The sequence below is a fragment of the Sinocyclocheilus rhinocerous genome, unplaced genomic scaffold, assembly GCF_001515625.1.
Source record: "Sinocyclocheilus rhinocerous isolate Xijiao unplaced genomic scaffold, SAMN03320098_v1.1 scaffold2385, whole genome shotgun sequence".
Lineage (NCBI taxonomy): Eukaryota > Metazoa > Chordata > Actinopteri > Cypriniformes > Cyprinidae > Sinocyclocheilus > Sinocyclocheilus rhinocerous.
This window is the reverse complement of record NW_015667271.1, coordinates 404,033-422,497: the sequence shown is the minus strand read 5'-3', so window position 1 is coordinate 422,497 and position 18,465 is coordinate 404,033. Positions and strand designations below refer to the sequence as shown.

The following is an 18,465-nucleotide window of genomic DNA, read 5'->3' as shown; positions in this document are numbered from 1 at the left end:
AAACGATTCTTGAATTGTAAATACTGGTAGATGTACAAATAATATGCTACTGGATTATATTGGATATTGTACAGTTTACTTTAGATTTATTTGTCTCTTTCCTTTACCTTTAAAGTGCATTTCAAGTAATATTATTTCAGTTTAGTTTCCATCACTACATTTGTGGCTTTTGCTATGCAATTTTATTGGTTTATCACAAGTGGAATGAGTAAAAAAAAAAAAAATTATAATTTGGAAAGACTAAAAGTAAATCTTGTATCCTTAGTAAAAGATCGGCTTTTTATCCCCTCATTCCTCCATTGAAAAAAAAATAAAAATAAACAAAATTTGTGATTCGCTTGTGGAAGAGAACAATATAAACGTGCATAAATCATTTCGGATTTGCAGGGACTGTAAAAAAAAAAAAAAAAAAAAAAAGGGGGTTTGCAGTGGTACTCCTCTGAGACTCTCCACCTGCTTTTCAAAATAAAAGACTGTCACAAGTCGGTTGTTCAAGATCGGTTTTGTCTTCTACACCTCATTTAACATCGTTATTAAAACTTACGCAATAAACTAATCAAAAAGACAAAATACAGTTTATGAATTTTTTAAGGCACTAAAGACATTGTCTCTTTATGAACTATATTTTCAGCCTTACAGTATAGCTAGTATATTCTATGTTCCCTGTTTATTTTTGTATGTTTATTAAACCGTTTTGCTCATAGTAGATAAACGGCCATTTCGTAAGTAATAGATGATTTCAGGTTTTACTGTGCTTGATTCCCATAAACCTGATCCACACACACACACACACACACACACTCACACTGAGAGTCTGCGCTGGGTGGCAGCCAAAGGAGGGTGTGCAGACAAGAATGGGATAGGGTGCAATGGGAGGAGGGGTGTGTGCACTAATCACACTGTCCCTGTCCGGCTGTTCTTACCCACACGCTCACGGGAAGGAAAACAAAGAGCCAGAGATGCGCGTGGATTTACTGGAGAGGACAACAAAAGAGGAAAGACGAAAGTAACGTCTGATCAGATCCGTACGGATATGAAGATCGCGCTGGGATGTGGCGATCTGTTGCTGTCATTTTAAAGAAATGTATTAACATGGATGTCTGTATAACTGCTCGTACACTGATCTGTTCACGTGCACTGTGAGAGTTACACCACGCCACTCTAATGTTTTTATTTTTATGAGGAAGTTTGCTCTGGACACATTTCAGGAACTCGCTTTTCTTTATGGATTATATAGGAGAGTGAGACACATTTGGTAAGTAAGCCGGATGTAGTATTACAGATATGAATTTTAGAAGCCTCAGCTGTGAATGTAGTACTGCATCTTACTTATTTGTTACTATGTCTGTCAGATATATAAATTAATGCTAAATTAATGACATGTTACATTACCACCATTCAGTTCACACAGCAGATCCTTATTGGTCATGTGAACAACATAGAAATATTGACTTTCAGATTTAATGTTGATTTTTCATTGGCCCATTGTTTCACAAACATTGTCATGAATGATTATGAAAGAAATTAAGTGTCAGGTCTGACAATACAAAGGAATTTGTAACCCAGTGGATTACACACACACACACATTTGTCTATCTAAAAGGGGACACTCTATAGACTTATATTGTTTTATATACAGGTAGTTATAAATACTATAACCTAACCCTAACAGAAAATTTCTGCATTTTACATTAAAAATACTTTTTATTTACTTATTTATATTTATTTATACTGTTGATATACAGCTCAACATCCCAGTGATTCTAAGGAATTTAAGCAAAGCCCAGGTTCTCAACAGGAAAGGAGGATTCCAAGATGTTTATAGGTTGGAGGGGAAGTGTCTTGTACATTTTTGGAAAAAAAACTGCTCAGCAGGGGATACTTGCATGTCCTGTTGCTTGAGGGGATGTTTATACCTTATTGAAGTTTGAAATATCAGAACGATGTAAAAATGACGAAACATTATCGCCCTTTTAAATGATAACCTTTTCAACCATCCTGTTTCACCCCAAGGGAAAGCATTTCTTTCTGGCTTTGTTTAATGTTGGAGCTTTGTATGTTCAGGATATCAAATTAGTGCACAGCAGCAGTGGAGAACTTGACAGACCTGCTGAGTCTGTCAGAGGGGTGCGAGTCAAGTGAAGTCAGTAACGCCAAAGTTCAACCTGACTATAGAATTGTTGACACAGGAAGTCGTGTTGACACACCCGTTCCCTTCCAATATTTGCAGAATGGGTTTATTCCAAACCAAGATTCCAAACCAGTTCCATTCAAGGCATTGGTATTGTTTTTAAATAAGGAGAAACAATAAGCAATAAAATGGTATATATGTACTACTAATCATATTATTTTAATCTCATCATGCATAGGCTTTTGGAATCTGAAAGGTCAAAGTACCTGGCATGTACTATAAACATGACATACAAGCACATTCCTAGCTAAGTTTCATACTGTTTCCAGCATGCCGTTTCACTAACCAGTCTGATTGCAAGTTCAGCTCATATTTTATATACATTTATTATAATTTATATCATATTTTATATAGACTTTTGCCTGTAAGAGCAAAGTCCTGTGCAGTTAAACCTGTACGGTGTGAGGCAACTCCAGTACAAGGATCACTGCTTTTTATTTAATTTAATGAGTTACCAGATGCTAATCATCGTGACAAATATTTATGTACTTTTGAGGACTTTGACTCCTATAGATGACTGAGGTTTCAATTACAGTACTCTTCATGAAGGATATGAAACTGAAAGAATGGAAACTAGGGCTGGACAATGTATTGGTACTATATCGGTTATTGGCTGATATTGGAGTTTTTTCTTTTTTTATAAATATTGTCTCTGTCAGTATATTAGATATTTAAGTGTGCATGATTTAGATTAATTAATACACTGTTAAATCTACTAACTTTAATAAATCTAAAAATGTATATATTACTTTTTGTGATGTCTAAATTAATTCAATTGTAGCATTTAAAATGACTTATTTTGGTTTTAGTGTTTTAATTCATTTGTACAAAATAATATAAATAAAAATGACATGTAAATTCGCCCTATTTTATAAATGCATATTTTAGACCTGAATAATTCATCTGTGCATATGTTTCATCTTTTCAGTTTTCATAATGTTTAATCAAAATGCAAGAATTCTCCACTAATTGAATCTGCTATATAACCCTGTCCCTTCAAGTTTACAATCATGTGCCTCCACTTTTTAGTGCATTGCCTAAAAATGTAAAAATCTATCAACAATAAATACAACAACCAAGTCACCAGACTACAATTTTGATTAATTTGTTACACTCTGATGTTCGTCACAACATGGAATTCTGTTTCATTGTGACATTAAAATCGCCCATTTAGCTGTATCAGCCAGAATTTAAATATATCTAATGAATACACTGCAATGTCAGGTGATCTGGGATTGATCAAGTGATGGAAAGAGTCTGTAAGGGTGCATCAGTCATGTTTAATGTCCTTACTATTTGTTACTGCAGGTTGAAGATTGAAGGCCCTCGGTGACCCTGCTGCCTGGCCTCATATTGGCCAGGTTGCTTTGGTTAAAACATCAAAACCAAGATCAGGATGTCTTCTCAAGAGTCTCAGAATCTGCCTCAGAAACCTGAGGTTAAACAAAGACCCCCGGTTCCCATCAAGCCGTCCAATAATACCTCAGACACCTCATCTGTGGAAGGTGCAGCCTCACAGAACTCTGGGAATGTCAAAAAGATAGTCAACAAATTCAGCCAGCCAGAGGCTAAGATTCCAAGTGGAGATATAGCAAAGAGCACCAGCATAGAATGTAGACAACAAAGACCTCCTGCAATAAAGCCTAGACGCAAACCGAAAAGTTCTTCCCCCACCAGTGATGGCAAGGCACCTCCTCTGCCTCCAAAGACCAGACAAAATCACAGTGGACAGAAAGACGAGGTGGACTGCCAAGAGAGACAAGAAGGAGCTTTGAGTGCTGTTGATGGAAGCCGATCAGGTATGGTGTATTTACTTTCTTTTCAGGATTTGTTTGACCTACTTCCATGGAAAATCTCCTGGATTTTTTTAAAGGATTTTTTTTTCTCCACAATATTCAGTCACCAAATTTTAGATAGCCGTAAAATGTAAAGGAATACTTCACCTAAAAATGAAATTAGCTGAAATGTACTCACCTTTAGGCCATCCAAGATGTAAATGAGTTTGAGATTTGGAGAAATGTAGCATTACATCACTAGCTTACCAGTGGATCCTCTGCAATTAATGGGTGCCATCAGAATGAGAGTTATTATCACAATAGTCCAGTCCATCAATTTGTGTCATGTGAAGCAAAAAGCTGCATGTTCTCCAGTGAGTTTTCATTTTTGGATGAACTTTTCCTTTAAACGCACAAGCAGCACAAAATTCAAGCATCCTAAAAGTGTTTACATCTGTTGTCATTGTAACCTTCTGTGTGTTTCTGTTTCTGTGCTTTGAGTAATGCACTCTGAGACGTAAAAATGTAGATAGACAGAAAGAAATGAAGACAAGGATAAAGATAACGAACAAGTACTATTTACAGCATTAAATTTAGGGACACTGCTACTAAACTCATATTTTAATCAGCTTTAATCTGATCTTCATCTGATTGGGTGTTGTGAGAGTAAACTCTGCTGCTCTCTGTTAGTGTTGCTAGTAATCTTGGAGAGATGGTATGTAAATTGCTAGTTTGGTTTTTACAATATAATTTTGAAAGTGACTTTGAATGTGAACTCTGTGTGGGACACACTTCCGGAATGCAAGCTGTTTGTGTTCCTAAAACTCATGTCAGTTTAATTTTTTTCATTTTTAAATTAAATTGATCAACTTTCTTGTACTTGGATGTTTTAGTGAGAAAGTTCGGAGATGGTATTAAAGTAGCTCAGTTTAAATGTATTGTATGAATTATATGAAAAGGGAGGGAAAAAAAGTTCGGCAAAAGACAGGATCGAACCCCGGTCGATCGCGTCAAAAAGCCAACACGTTGTGTTTTCTGACTTGTTATTTTGTTTTAAAATTTGTCATTGTGTTTTCTGAATTGTTGTTGTGCTTTCTGAATTGTTATTTTGTTTTTTAGACTTGCATTTGTGTTTGTAATTTGTTATTTTGTTTTCAGAATTGTGATTTGCTTTGCACTTCTCGGCCACCGTAGAAAGCTCTGGCTTCGTGTGGACGTAGCCTTAGTTGTTGGTCAGTCTGTAGGATTATACAGTTTGTGTCGTCTGCTGAACACATGGACAGATGGGTGTGGGGGGATAAAATAACCCCTCCTGGAACTAATTATATTAAAACTACAGTACCGTTCAAAAGTTTGGGGGCTTTTTTAAAAGAAAAGTGTCTTATGCTCATCAAGACTGCACTTATTTGATCAAAAATACAGTACAAACAGTACTGATGAATAAAAAGCTGGGAAGAAAAGCCATTATTAAATATAAATCTAAAATATGCTTGATACTTGGAATATGGAATATTACATTTTGTTAGTAATTCAATTGTAGATGTCTGCCTAAAGACTTGAGCCTTTTATCCAGATTGTGTCAATAAACATTACCATAAAGGCTGTTCCAAAGTTTAAGAGCCATAACAGGAAAAAGCTTGACCTTTTTGTTTTTTTTCTTAACATTCCTGTTGGATATTATCTGAGAATATATTGTTCATAAAACTCTTTTACAGTGACAATTATGTGAACTGAGCTAGTTTGACTGTCTAGGAGGCTTGGAAGTAGCATGCAAGTGGCCTTTGTGTGATTTATGTGATTATTGGGGTAATAAACCAGTGTCCCACCCATAAGTTCCTGCATTCAACTAGTCCAGAATCCGAGAGGGTTTTGAGCAGGTCAGTCACCGGTGTAGTGAAATGGCAGAAGGGCTAAAACGAGCATTTAGCAAGATCAAGCAAAATGTATTTGAGACGTTTGAAGATCTGCGGGTTAAGGAGGGGGAGGAGGGATCGACACAGCGCAAAGGTTCCATGCAGAAGTTGACGGCACTGATAACGGCAGGCTCGAAGGGCGAGGTGGACCAGTCAAAGCAGAAGCAGAGAAGAGATGGTAATCCAAGATCTTATACACTGGAAATCAGAAAGGATATGAAGCCATTCGAGAGCAATATAACGTTTAGAGTATTGCAAAGACATTCAATCATGGTACTACTAAGGGTTGTAGATCAGTCTTTGCCGCAGCTTGTTTACCATGTTTATGTAAGGTCCAAAGATGTATAAGAGCGTCCATAAAAAAAAACTTTTAAAATCTACTGTCAAGTAGATTTTGTACAAAGAAATGTACTCTTTGTATTCCTATTCATTTCATATGGTTTTGAAAACTTTTCTGCTATTTTCCAAAAAGTTTAAAGGAAATGATTCAGAAAATGTCATGTGGTGTAAGCATCAAGTAAAAAGTTATCTTTTTTCCTAACATCATGAACATGTTTTAATTTAATTATTAAAAAAAAAAAGAAAAAAAAATTTAATGTGTTTTTCAAGATGTGATTTTTTTCCCCAAAGCATGGATTTTTAAAACAAGACACCACAGGTGAATGTAGTTTGAAGTATAGATAGACAGAAATAGATCCTTTCCAGTTAATTAATCACAGTATATTATGTTTTTCCAAACGGTTTTGTTCACATTTTTTTTAGGAATAAAATATTATATAATTCAGGTGAATGTTACACGAACAAATCACTCTGTAAAAACCTTCAATTTATGGGAAAAAACCTGAAAGAAAAAAAAACTCATTTTGAGACCTTTAAACCTTTTAAAATAGGTATTGTAATTGGTGTTTACAGACATAACTAAATAAAGTTTAATAGAATTAAACAAATTAGTATTTTGGATGTTTTCTTTCAACTAGTCTGAAAGAAGAAATGTTATGGAAGCAAAATATCCCAAAATTGCTAAATTGATTAGTGCATGAAAAAACCTTTATAAGTTAATGTAAGACCTGTAGAGTTCCATAGCATTTTATAACCCAAACTAACATTTTTTCATTTACATTTTTTCTCTATTATGATAGCAGGACAGTCATATCATCCTGGCATTTTTGATTATTTCTGAATGATTTTTCGTACAAAAAACATGCTCTTCGTAGAAGAGGTGCATTCAAGTCATTGTATGGATTGCATTTTTTGAAAATAAATAAATAAAATAGCATCACATTATCAGAATCAGAATCAGAATGAGCTTTATTGCCAGGTAGAGAATAAATCTGTTCTCAGATACCAAAGATAACAGGAACTCGGCATCCACTCTGTTCTCTCTAGGGATGGGCGTATCGATCCGAAGTATCGATACTCAAACCAAAAATATTGATACTAAGGTGCATTTTATTTACCAGTGGTTTTGTTTATTTAACAACAATACTAATAATAATGCGTACAATATGCATTGAATTGGACGAATAACCTTTGTTAGCGAATAATTGTGTATGATAGAACTATTTTCTTGCTCATCTGAACACACGCAAATGTTGCAAGACAGAACCAATCAATCACAGAGAGCATTCACTCACTGCTGACAGTGCATTCAAACAGGGCTGCGTTTCCCAAAAGTATCATAAGAAAGCATTAAAGCTTTTGGGAATGGCAGCCCTGAACAATGCTTATCAGAGGACAGAAAAAATATATAAATGTTTGAGTTATTTCACAATAAACAAATTGAAATTGTAGCCTACATAGTTTGTGCAATTACAATTATTTAAATTGAACGTTGAAAGATAAAATTGATTATGTTCTATTCTGTATTGTTAATTGAAATCATACACTGTCAGAATAAAAAGGTTGCATTTTATGCATGCAACAGCCATTCACTGGCAGTCCCTAATGGCAGTACAAAATATTGCACTAAATCAAAAGTTCAAATGTTACAAATAAGTTAGAATATTAATGTTGTAATACTGGTAGCACTAATATAAAAATGTGATGATATATGTTACAAAAAAGTAACAATTTTGAAATACGTTGATGGTTGTATTTTTTTGTATTTGATCTCAGTATTCCTATCAATGTTGTATAAGGGTTTTTTCTGCATAATAGTAACCCTAGAATGTGATCAAACAGTTTAAAATAGCTGGGCTAAGATATATAACAATTTTTAAGACTGCAGAAATGTGTTAATTCAGTATACACATTATCCCACCGGTTACAATTGTGACTGACCATAAAATAAAATTTTTCACACACTTTTCCAAAAAAATAAAAATTATTGATTATTTCAAAGGGTTACTAATGACACATCATTTGGATGTTTTCATGTCTGGGAAAAATTTGGGATTAAACGGGTTAAAATGCGTTTTAAACATAAAGTTAAGTGGTTTTCATTACCCATTTTACTCTTAGTAATTTAATAATTTAATAAATTTCATAATTTAAAAGTTTAGTGCAGAAGTATCGAATCAGTATCGATATCGACGATACTGCCTTGAAAAATATCGGTATCGTATCGAAAACAAAATAAGGGGTATAGCCCATCCCTAACAACCGGTAAAAGCTGATCCGGGTAACTGAAGTCGGCGCCCTACTCTTGCTAGGAACTTTTTTTTCTTGGTGGAAGCTTTGTGTTTGTTTAGCTAATAAAATATTAAAACTCGATTCAAAATGGTGTACAATTATTTAATTATGTCATCCTGGTATCGCGGACTCGCTCTCGTTTCATACAAACGCAGCTGCTGCCATTTTGCTACGATTGTTTTGTACGCTGTAATGGATTATAAGAGAACTAACAAACTGGTAAGGTTTTAAAACATTTTCGTCTTAATTCTTTTATTGCCTTAATTATTTTTGTGGTGAAATGTGTAATAAGTGGTTTGACTGCACCGTTTCCCTTAAATGCCCGTCTAGTTTGAATTTGCCGCTTGTTCGCAACTGCTGTCTTCACGGAGGCTTTAAGTTCAAATATTTCAACTCAAATCAATATTTCGCGTCTAATTATTTACTTATGTGGCAAGTGTTGTGGAATTTTCTTGGGTGCGGCCAATGAAGAAAATTACACAATACAAGTAGCCGTGTAATAAGCGGGATAATGTACATCCAGCCGGTTGTTATCTCAGAATAAACCCCTTCAGGCTGATACAAGACCCCTCCGCATCACCCTGTCGGGGTTTATTCTGAGATAACAACCGGCTGGATGTACATTATCCCTTACTTAAACCCTGACCATAATCCATGTCCTCTTCTAGCTCCTGATGGAAAAGAAGGCTGCAAACTGCGAGCAGAGAGGGATTCCAGCCCTCTTCCAGAGCCTCAGTGTGAGAAGAACTGCGGCTGTATATGTCACCTGCAGAGGCCTGGCATGAAGCTCGTATGGGTGCCAATAAGCGAGCAAGATGATGATGAGGGTGAGGAGGATGAGATTGAGTACAGTGACACGGAGGACCAGAACGAAAGAGGAGAGGGAGAGAACGAAGACAAGTCAAATAAGGAGCCGGAGTCTTTGAGTGAGTCATTAGCTGAAGATGAGAACAAAAATGAGGAGCCGCAAATTAAAAAAGACAAGTTTCAGGAGACTCGTAACCTAATAGAGCAGCAGCTGAGGAGGAAATCGGACCCTGGACCTCCAACGTTGATCGCCTCTGCTGTCTCATTTCCCCAGACTACTCTAAACGTACCCAAAGACCAGCCTTTGGAGGAGCCAGAGGAGTCCATCTACGATGTTAGCCTGGAGGTGGTCACTCCACCCAGACCTCAAAAGGGGCCGGACACTGTAAGCAAGGACACCCCTCCAGCCGTTCCTCCCAGAATGCCTTTAGATAACAGGGGTCCTCGCATTATTCTGCCTCAGCCTCTGGCACGTCCTTCGTCCCCTCTGCTTCCCCCTAAAAAAGGCAGCCCACCTGCCAGTCCCCGACTGCAAAGACCTGCACCACCTCCACCAGCCAAGACTTATGAGAACGGAAGACGCCTCAGCAATTATTCTCTCAAGTCTATAGGTAACGTTACATAAAGGCTTTTTAAGTCGACGTGAAATCAAAATGGACTGTATTCGTGTTCTTAAAAAGATGAATTATGTTCCAAACTGGGTTTTTTTTTTAATTTTTAGCAATTTTGTTATTTGATTTTGTCATTTTTATTATTATTAATTTAAATATTTCTGTTTAGCTCTTTTTTTTAATTCAGTTTAGTTTGAATCATTTCAGTACTTTTATTTACTAAAGGACTTTTATTTCAGTTAATCGCCAAGATAACCTTTTTTATTTTTTATATGAGTTTTAAAGTAAAACAATAAGGTTTTGTTAATGCATTAACTATGAGTAACTAACAATGAGCAATACGTTTTTTACAGTATTTTAAATTTTTGTTAACATTCATTGTTAGTTCATGTTGGCTCAGGTCTATTAAATAACATTAACAGATACAACTTTTGATTTTAATAATGTATTATTAAAATGATAAATTAACATCAAATTAATCAAAAGCTTAATAAATGCGTTAGAAGTGTTTTTCATTGCTAGTTCATGTTAACTACTGTAGTTAAATAATGTTAACAAATGTAACCTTATTGTAAACTCTTATCAATTTTAGTTTTAGTTAACAATAGCAACACTGTTCCAAACATGAATGACTTGCTTTCTTTTTCAGAACAAATTCTTTTATGAAATGCACACTTCACAATCCAGTCAATCCTGACCGTACTTCTTTTTTTATTTTTTGAGTATACTGTTTCACTCAGAAATGCTTTATATAACAGAAGTAAAGTATGGTTGCAGCATTTCTTTCAATTAAGTGTCAGACATTTGTTGATTATCTCTGTGTGTTTGTTTTATTGTACTTAATTGTTGGTTTCTCCTTTCTTGACATCAGCAGATGAGAATGACAGTGCAGGGGCTGATGGGGAAAAATGTGGATCCACTGAGAAGTATATACGTTTTTGTTTTTTATATTTCTTTCATCTCTCAAACAGTTTCTGCTCTCTTAAGCTTATTGTAAGTCACACAGCTGTCACATTTGACTTTACTATGTGTAACTCAATCTCTGTCACAGCTCTAGACCTCCACGAGCCATTCCACGTCGCCAACAAACTGTTGACTTGGGAGCTGGGGTGCCTGAGGGTATAATTTGTTTTCTTATTGAATACATTTCTGGTTATAAATCGAAAATTATAAGACAGACATGATGAAATTTAAGAAAGAAACACTATAAAGAAATTGTGGTGAATGATATCTTTCGTACATTAGTAAAAATTCTCAATAAATTGATTTGAGGGGGTTTGAATTTAATGCCATATTTTCTGACCCTTGCAGAGCTGTATCAGTTTTACACAGAAACATATATACACAAGGAGATCAGGAGGACAGTATGTCGCAACATCAGTAAAACCAGCATGGACTTCCAGATGGACCCACGCATTACATCCAGCCCAGAGAAAGGAGAAACACGTCCCAGATCCAGTAGTGTTCCAAATCTCAAGCAGAGCAATTTATGGCGGGACCAGTCGGCAGTACGAGACAGTGGGGTCCTGCAGACCCTGAGTCCAGAGGAGTGCAAGTACCAAGAGGTGAGCAGAGATCCTCACTGAACATGGTACAGAATGCAGAGGAGAGCATGTACTTCATAGCCAGTGCTGAGATTTGAGGCTTTCTGTGTTTGGGGATATATGGGGATAAAAGTCATTTGAGAGGAAAAGAGAAAAGAAAGAGAGGATGGAAATCTGTAGGAAAAGACAGGATGGAAAGGGGTGGATGGGAAAGGAAGTACAAAGAGTGTTGGCCTCACCAATATGTGACCCTGGACCACAAAAGCAGTCATAAGTAGCACTGGTATATTTGTAGCAATAGCCAACAATACATTGTATGGGTCAAAATTATCGATTTTTCTTTTATGCCAAAAATCATTAGAATATTAAGTAAAGATCATGTTCCATGAAGATATTTTGTAAATTTCCTACCATAAATATATCAAAACTTGATTTATATGCATTGTTAAGGACTTCATTTGGACAACTTTAAAGGCCATTTTCTCAATATTTTGATTTTTTTGCACCCTCAGATTCCAGATTTTCAAATAGTTGTATCTCGGCCAAATATTGTCCTAACAAACCATACATCAATGGAAAGCTTATTTATTCAGCTTTCAGATGATGTGTAAATCTCAATTTCGAAAATTTGACCCTTAATTGTCATGCAATCACATACTACCCGTTCTCAATAAGATTATAAGTGTCTAATGCTCTCTGAGACTGCAGTGTTTTTATCAAAAGTATAGTAAAAACTGTAATATTGTGAAAAATTATTACAATTTAAAAAATAAAATTCTAAAATATAATTTATTCCTGTGATGCGAAAGTGAATTTTCAACCGCCTTTACGGTTTGATTCATTGAAAATTATTCTATTATGCTGATTGGAGTTTAAGAAACATTTCTTTTTGTTGTTGAAATGAAAACAGAATGAATTGTAATTGAAAACAGCTGTGCTGCATTTCTTTGAAGTAGAATTTTTGGAGCATTATAGATATCTTAGTGTCACTTTTGATCAATTGAATGCATATTCGTTGAAAAAAAATATATTGACCCCACATTTTTGAACAATAGTTTATTTTTTGCACTTATAGAAAATGAAGGCATGAATAAAGAATATTAAGTTTTTTTTTATTAAATTGTTTTCTTCACAGTTAAACCATAATTCAAGAAAATCCCATTCTTACTGTTTTCATTTAAAAAAAAATATTTTTATAAAATTATTATATAAAAATTAAAAAATTATTATTTTTTTAAATAATGTTTTAAAATTTAAAGAAAGTTATAAAAATTTATATTTTAAAAGTCCTAACATGTATTATTTTCTTTATGCAATAAAAAAAAAATCTTTTGATTTTGGGGTTAAGTGTGACCTGAAATGTGGCAGTATTACAAATTAGCGTAATACAATTACAGAAGATAATAACAGTGAATGTGGGAAAAAAAAAACTAAGCTGTTACTACCAATATAAAGATTTTACATTTTGAGAAATTGAAGAGTAAATTGAATTTAAATAATATTTATATATTTATATAGCACAGTTTTTTTTTTAATATAGCACAATTTAATACAACTCGCGTTGCCCAAAGTGCTTCACAATCACAAGCTAAGAATCACAAGAAGATAGCAAAAATATACACACCCACATCACATAAACATTAAACCATTAAAAAAAAACTCCCCATTTGTGACCCTGGACCACAAAACCAGTCATAAGGGTCAAGTTCTCGAAATTGAGATTTATACATCATCTGAAAGGTGAATAAATAAGCTCAAATGAAGTTCTTAGCAATGCATATTACTAATCAAAAATTAGGTTTTGATATATTTATGGTAGGAAATTTACAAAACATCTTCATGGAACATGATCTTTACTTAATATCCTAATGATTTTTGGCATAAAAGAAAAATCAATAATTTTGACCCATACAATGTTTCTTTGGCTATTGCTACAAATATACCCCAGCGACTTAAGACTGGTGTTGTGGTCCAGGGTCACATTTGTATTTAAAAGATGTTGTTTTAACATAGCTTTGAACATGGGTAAGGATTTGGCAGATCGAATAGATTGAGGGAGGTCATTCCACAGTTTAGGGCCTGCTCAAGAAAAAGCTCTGTCACCTCTGTTTATATTTTGTCCTAGTAGCGCAAAGCAGATGTTGATTTTCTGATCTCAAGGATCTAGAGGTGTAGATTGCCACCATACTGGACAAATACACAGGAGCTAGATTGTGCAAGGCCTTAAAAACAAGTATGAGGATCTTATAAATAATTCTAAGTTCGTACTGGCAACCACTTTAATGAAATTAATAACGGAGTCACGGATTCATATTTCTTTGCCAACTTGATCATTTTTGCTGCTGCGTTTAGGATTTTCTGTAAGTTTTCTATAAGTGCTCGAACAACAACTCCATAATAAAGGGAATTACAATACTGGATAGAAGTGGTTTAGTCTTAGCTAACAGACGTAAATTAAATAATATATATATTTATGTGTTTCCTTTCTTTGTGTGCAGAGCATGTTCGAGGTGATTACATCAGAAATGTCGTATCTGCGCTCTCTGCGTGTGCTAACAGAGCATTTTATGGAGTCAAGTGACTTGAATGACACACTTATTAACATGGACAAAAAAAACCTCTTCTCAAACATTCTGCGCATCCAAGAGGTCAGCGAGAGGTGAGTGCCTGTGTGTGTGTGAAATGAAGACATATACAGTTTAGATTTGCTGAAGCAGCACTGCCTGAACCAAACAAATTAATTTTCTTTATATACATGAACCCCATAGACTACATTTGCGGCATTGTTATTGTACAGCAACAAATGATTTTCCAGGTGTAACCCATCAGAATTTGCTGAGACAGCCGCGTTTGATGTTTTATTAATAGAAAACTATTAAACATGAAATCTCAGGACAAATACATCATCTTCAACTAATAGTCTAATGATTCGACGATGCAGTGTAGACTGTAAAACAAGTCACAGCAGTCACAAACATTCATTTACAAATACCACTGTTGATGTTCACAGGTTTCTAAAGGACCTGGAGGAGCGTCTAGAGGAGAGCGTTATCATTTCTGACATCTGTGACATCATCCACTATCATGCCCAACATCATTTCCCTGCGTATATCGACTATGTTCGAAACCAGATTTATCAGGAAAAAACCTATAGTAATCTAATGTGAGAAACTCATACACCTACACACACAAGCACGAACTCAAACTGTTTTGTCTAATATTCTTATCATCCATTTATTTTGTATTTTCTCACTTGTTCTTTTGCCTTATATCTGTCACAGGCAATCTAACACTCAGTTTGCGACCGTAATCACCCGACTCCAGGAGTCGCCCATTTGTCAGCGACTGCCCTTTATGTCCTTCCTGTTGCTGCCCTTTCAGCGAATCACACGCATTAAAATGCTCATCGAGGTGAGTGAATCATTCACATAATCCACTTTAGAATTGTTTTTTAAAGACATTTGTTACAAAAGATTTCTATTTTTAATAAATACCATTCTTTTGAAATTTCTATTCATGTAAGCATCCTGAAAAAATTTGTCACAAAAATACTAAGCTGCACAACCATTTCTTGAGCTCCAAATTAGCATATTAGAAGGATTTCTGAAGGAACTTGTGAGTCTGAAGACTGCTAAAAAATCAGCTTTGCCATCACAGGAATAAATTACATTTGAAAATATATTAAAATAGAACAAATAAATAATATTTAACAATTTTACTGTTTGATCAAATAAATGCAGCCTTGATGAGCATAAGAAACTTCCTAATGACCCCAAAATTGTAAAAGGTAGTATATATGTATTTGTTGGAACCAATTTCAGTTGGTTTTGGGAGTTTTTAGTTTTGTTTTTGTTTCCACAATTATACTTCGTTCGCAAGGCATCACATTATAATCAAGCAGAGTTGTCTTAAAGGGGTCATAGGATGCTACATGCACTTTTATAAGTTGTTTGAACTGAAATGTGTGTTGGCAGTGTGTGTACACAACCACCCTATAATGATAAAAATTCCCCCGGTGTTTTTTTTTTTAATCTCGTTAAATGTTTTCCCCTTTCTCAAATCGAGCCGATCTCAGATGCCGGTCTGTGTGACATCACACAGTCCCAGGCCCCTCCCACGATAGTTTGATTGATAGTAGCGTTTCAGCACAGACTGGACTGGCGTCTTACCTTAGACCCGCCCTGAGTGAGCTGTCATCAGTCCACCATTGTTTCACCACCGGAGCAGATGTAGGCAAGAATGACCCCTAAGCGATTGAGGTGTTCTGTTGTTGGATGTAATAATGAACATAGCAGTCGTGCTACATAACAGCTAAAGTAAACAGTCTCTCTGAGAGCAGCTCAGCAGAGAGGGGGTGGGGTCAGTAGAGCTCATTAACATTTAAAGGGAAATGCTACAAAAACGGCTTGAGCTGAAAAGAGCTGTTTTTGACAGGTTAAAAAAAAAGGTGTTTTTACACTACCATTGAGAAATTTTAACCAAACTATGTTACAGACTTTTCATTAAGACCCTAAAGAATCATATCAACTTGTGGAAAATGGGCATCATATGACCCCGGTGATCCAGGTAATATGAAGATAATCCAGATTTTTAAAAATCTGATTTTTTTCTTCATCAGAACATCCTAAAGAGAACGGCTGTTGGGACAGAGAAGGAGCAGACAGCATCTAAAGCTCTGGACTCTGTGTCCAAGGTAAACACCTCAAGGTCACAGTAAATGCGCCCTGTTTTTTCCTCTCATTATAAAGCCACTCCTCACCCACAGTTCCAAACTAGACCTCATTGTTCCCAGAATAGCCTGTTAGAGAGGAAGATAAAAGGAAAAGAGAGCAAGAATAAGGGGAAACGGGGAGAGAGTGGAAAACAAGGTTAAATGCAGGTCGGGTCACTAGAAATATGCATTTTATAAGCATGCCATATTTGATAAAGTAGGTTTTAAAGCATTAGGCTAGTAAAAGAAGTTTATTTGTTTTTTATTTTCACGAAAGAACCAAAATAGGTCATGTTTAATATGTTTGTCATGCATTCAGATTCAATTGTCTGTATGGAAAGAATGTTTTTGATGTGATCTTTAAATAACTTGTCACGCATGTCCTCACAGATCATTGAAGAATGTAATACTCAGGTTGGAAAAATGAAGCAGATGGAGGAACTGATTCAGATTAATGGTATGCTGGAGTTCGACAAACTAAAGGTAAGCAAGTTGACTTTTGTATTAATGTTTATTTAGTTCTGTTCCTTAAACCTGTCTTTGTAAAGCAATTATTATACAGATGGTTACAGTGGGATTTAAAATTCTGAGGCCACCAGTGAAAATTCCTCTGTTTTGTATTTATTTTTTTAAATAATGAACAAAATAATTACAATGTGAATGTCACATGATCACTTGCACAAATGTGTTTACTTTTGATTAGCGACCAAAAAATAGTGTAGAATCTTAGGGTGCGTCTCAATCAGCTCCCTAGCTTCTTTTTGATTCTACCAAAATGTTTTTTTTTAAATGCTTTATTGAAAAAAAAAAAAAGGAATATTTACTATTATATTTTTTTATATAAAAAAAATCGATATATTTTTATATATTTTATAGTCATTATTTAAATTGATCTATTTATTTGTTTAAATGTTGTCTCATCATTGAATCATTTATTTAGGCGGTGCCAATTATCTCTCAAACACGTTATTTGGAGAAACGAGGAGAACTGCAGGAAGTAAACAGAGGAGGGACATTCTTGAACCTCCGCCCCAAATTCAGCCCCGTCTACCTCTTTCTCTTCAATGACCTACTTGTTATTGCCAGCAAGAAAAGGTAGAAAGCTGAAAAACCTGTTTGTGTTATGACTTTACTTTGTTTTATGAGGGTTACAAAACACTGCATTATATTTACATGCCATTTATATGCATTCACTTTTTTTAATGATCTTTTATAAAAAGTAACACCCCTGTTTGCATTTGCTGTTTAGTTAATCCTCTTGTTTCTGAATCAGACTTCACTCATTTGTTTCCCTGTGCTGCAGTTCTGAGCGGTATGTAGTCCTCGATCATGCCCATCGCTCCCTGGTCCAGGTGCAGCCTTTTGGGGAGGTCACATCTGTCCCCAGCCTGGAGCACTCCTTCTCTCTGACTCTGCTGGAGAATCACCAGGGACGCCAGATGGAGAGAGTTGTCAAAGCTCCTACACAGTGCGTGGAGTTATAAATAAACGGCATACTATTTATTTTATTCATCCATGATACATGTTCATTGTTCCATTATGTTTTGAGCTCATATTCTGATTTTTATTTTCCTGTTAGTAATTCAGATATATAAGTCTTGTTAATGTACACTACCGTTTAAACATTTGGGGTTGGTAAGATTTTTGTAATATTTATGAAAATCTTTACCAAGGCTACATTTATTTAATCAAAAATACTGGAGAACAGTAAAATGGAATAACTTAAATTTCTATTTTAATGTATTTTAAAATGTATTCCTGTGAAAGCAAAGCTAAAGCAGCCATTACACCAGTCTTCAGTGTCACATGATCCTTCAGAAATAATTCTGATATGCTCATTTGCCGCTCAAGAAACATTTGTTATTGTCAATGTAAAAAAAAAAAAAAAAAGATACAAAAAAACCATGATAAATTATTTCAGGATTCTTTGATGAATAATTTTTTTTTTTAAGTACAGCATGTATTTTTAATAGAAATCTTTTGTAACATTAGTGTCTTTACTGTCACTTTTGATCAATTTAATATATCCGTGCTTAATAAAAGTTAAAAAAAAAGATCTCACGCACCCCAAACGTTTAGTGCATGTATAATCATCGCATTAAAAGGAATACAAATGCACAAAAAATGATTTAATCAATAAATATCTATATCAACAATGTATCAGAAGGCATCCACAATTTGGATAAAAAATATTGGAATTTTTATTCTGTTTTATTAATATTTATTTTTATCTTTATTCTCTCTCTCTCTCTCTCTCTCTCTATATATATATATATATATAT

General features: G+C 34.9%; 1 protein-coding gene across 3 annotated transcripts in view; it reads left to right on the top strand.

Moving 5' to 3' along the window:
• Window positions 1–848: 848 nt before the first annotated feature.
• Window positions 849–18,465, top strand: part of LOC107733470 (rho guanine nucleotide exchange factor 15-like) — a 20,269-nt gene continuing 2,652 nt past the window's right edge. The window contains exons 1-13 of one of the 3 annotated variants that reach the window (XM_016545101.1): window positions 849–1,255; window positions 3,500–3,990; window positions 9,179–9,928; window positions 10,803–10,854; window positions 10,980–11,047; window positions 11,240–11,493; window positions 13,971–14,131; window positions 14,483–14,635; window positions 14,754–14,883; window positions 16,091–16,165; window positions 16,574–16,666; window positions 17,124–17,278; window positions 17,487–17,651. In XM_016545101.1, coding sequence (XP_016400587.1) covers window positions 3,588–3,990; window positions 9,179–9,928; window positions 10,803–10,854; window positions 10,980–11,047; window positions 11,240–11,493; window positions 13,971–14,131; window positions 14,483–14,635; window positions 14,754–14,883; window positions 16,091–16,165; window positions 16,574–16,666; window positions 17,124–17,278; window positions 17,487–17,651 — 2,459 coding nt within the window. In that variant the 5' untranslated portion in view covers window positions 849–1,255; window positions 3,500–3,587. Of the gene's footprint in view, window positions 1,256–3,499; window positions 3,991–5,654; window positions 6,058–9,178; window positions 9,929–10,799; window positions 10,855–10,979; window positions 11,048–11,239; window positions 11,494–13,970; window positions 14,132–14,482; window positions 14,636–14,753; window positions 14,884–16,090; window positions 16,166–16,573; window positions 16,667–17,123; window positions 17,279–17,486; window positions 17,652–18,465 lie in introns of those variants that run through there. The other 2 variants (XM_016545100.1, XM_016545102.1) reach the window with 2 other exon arrangements.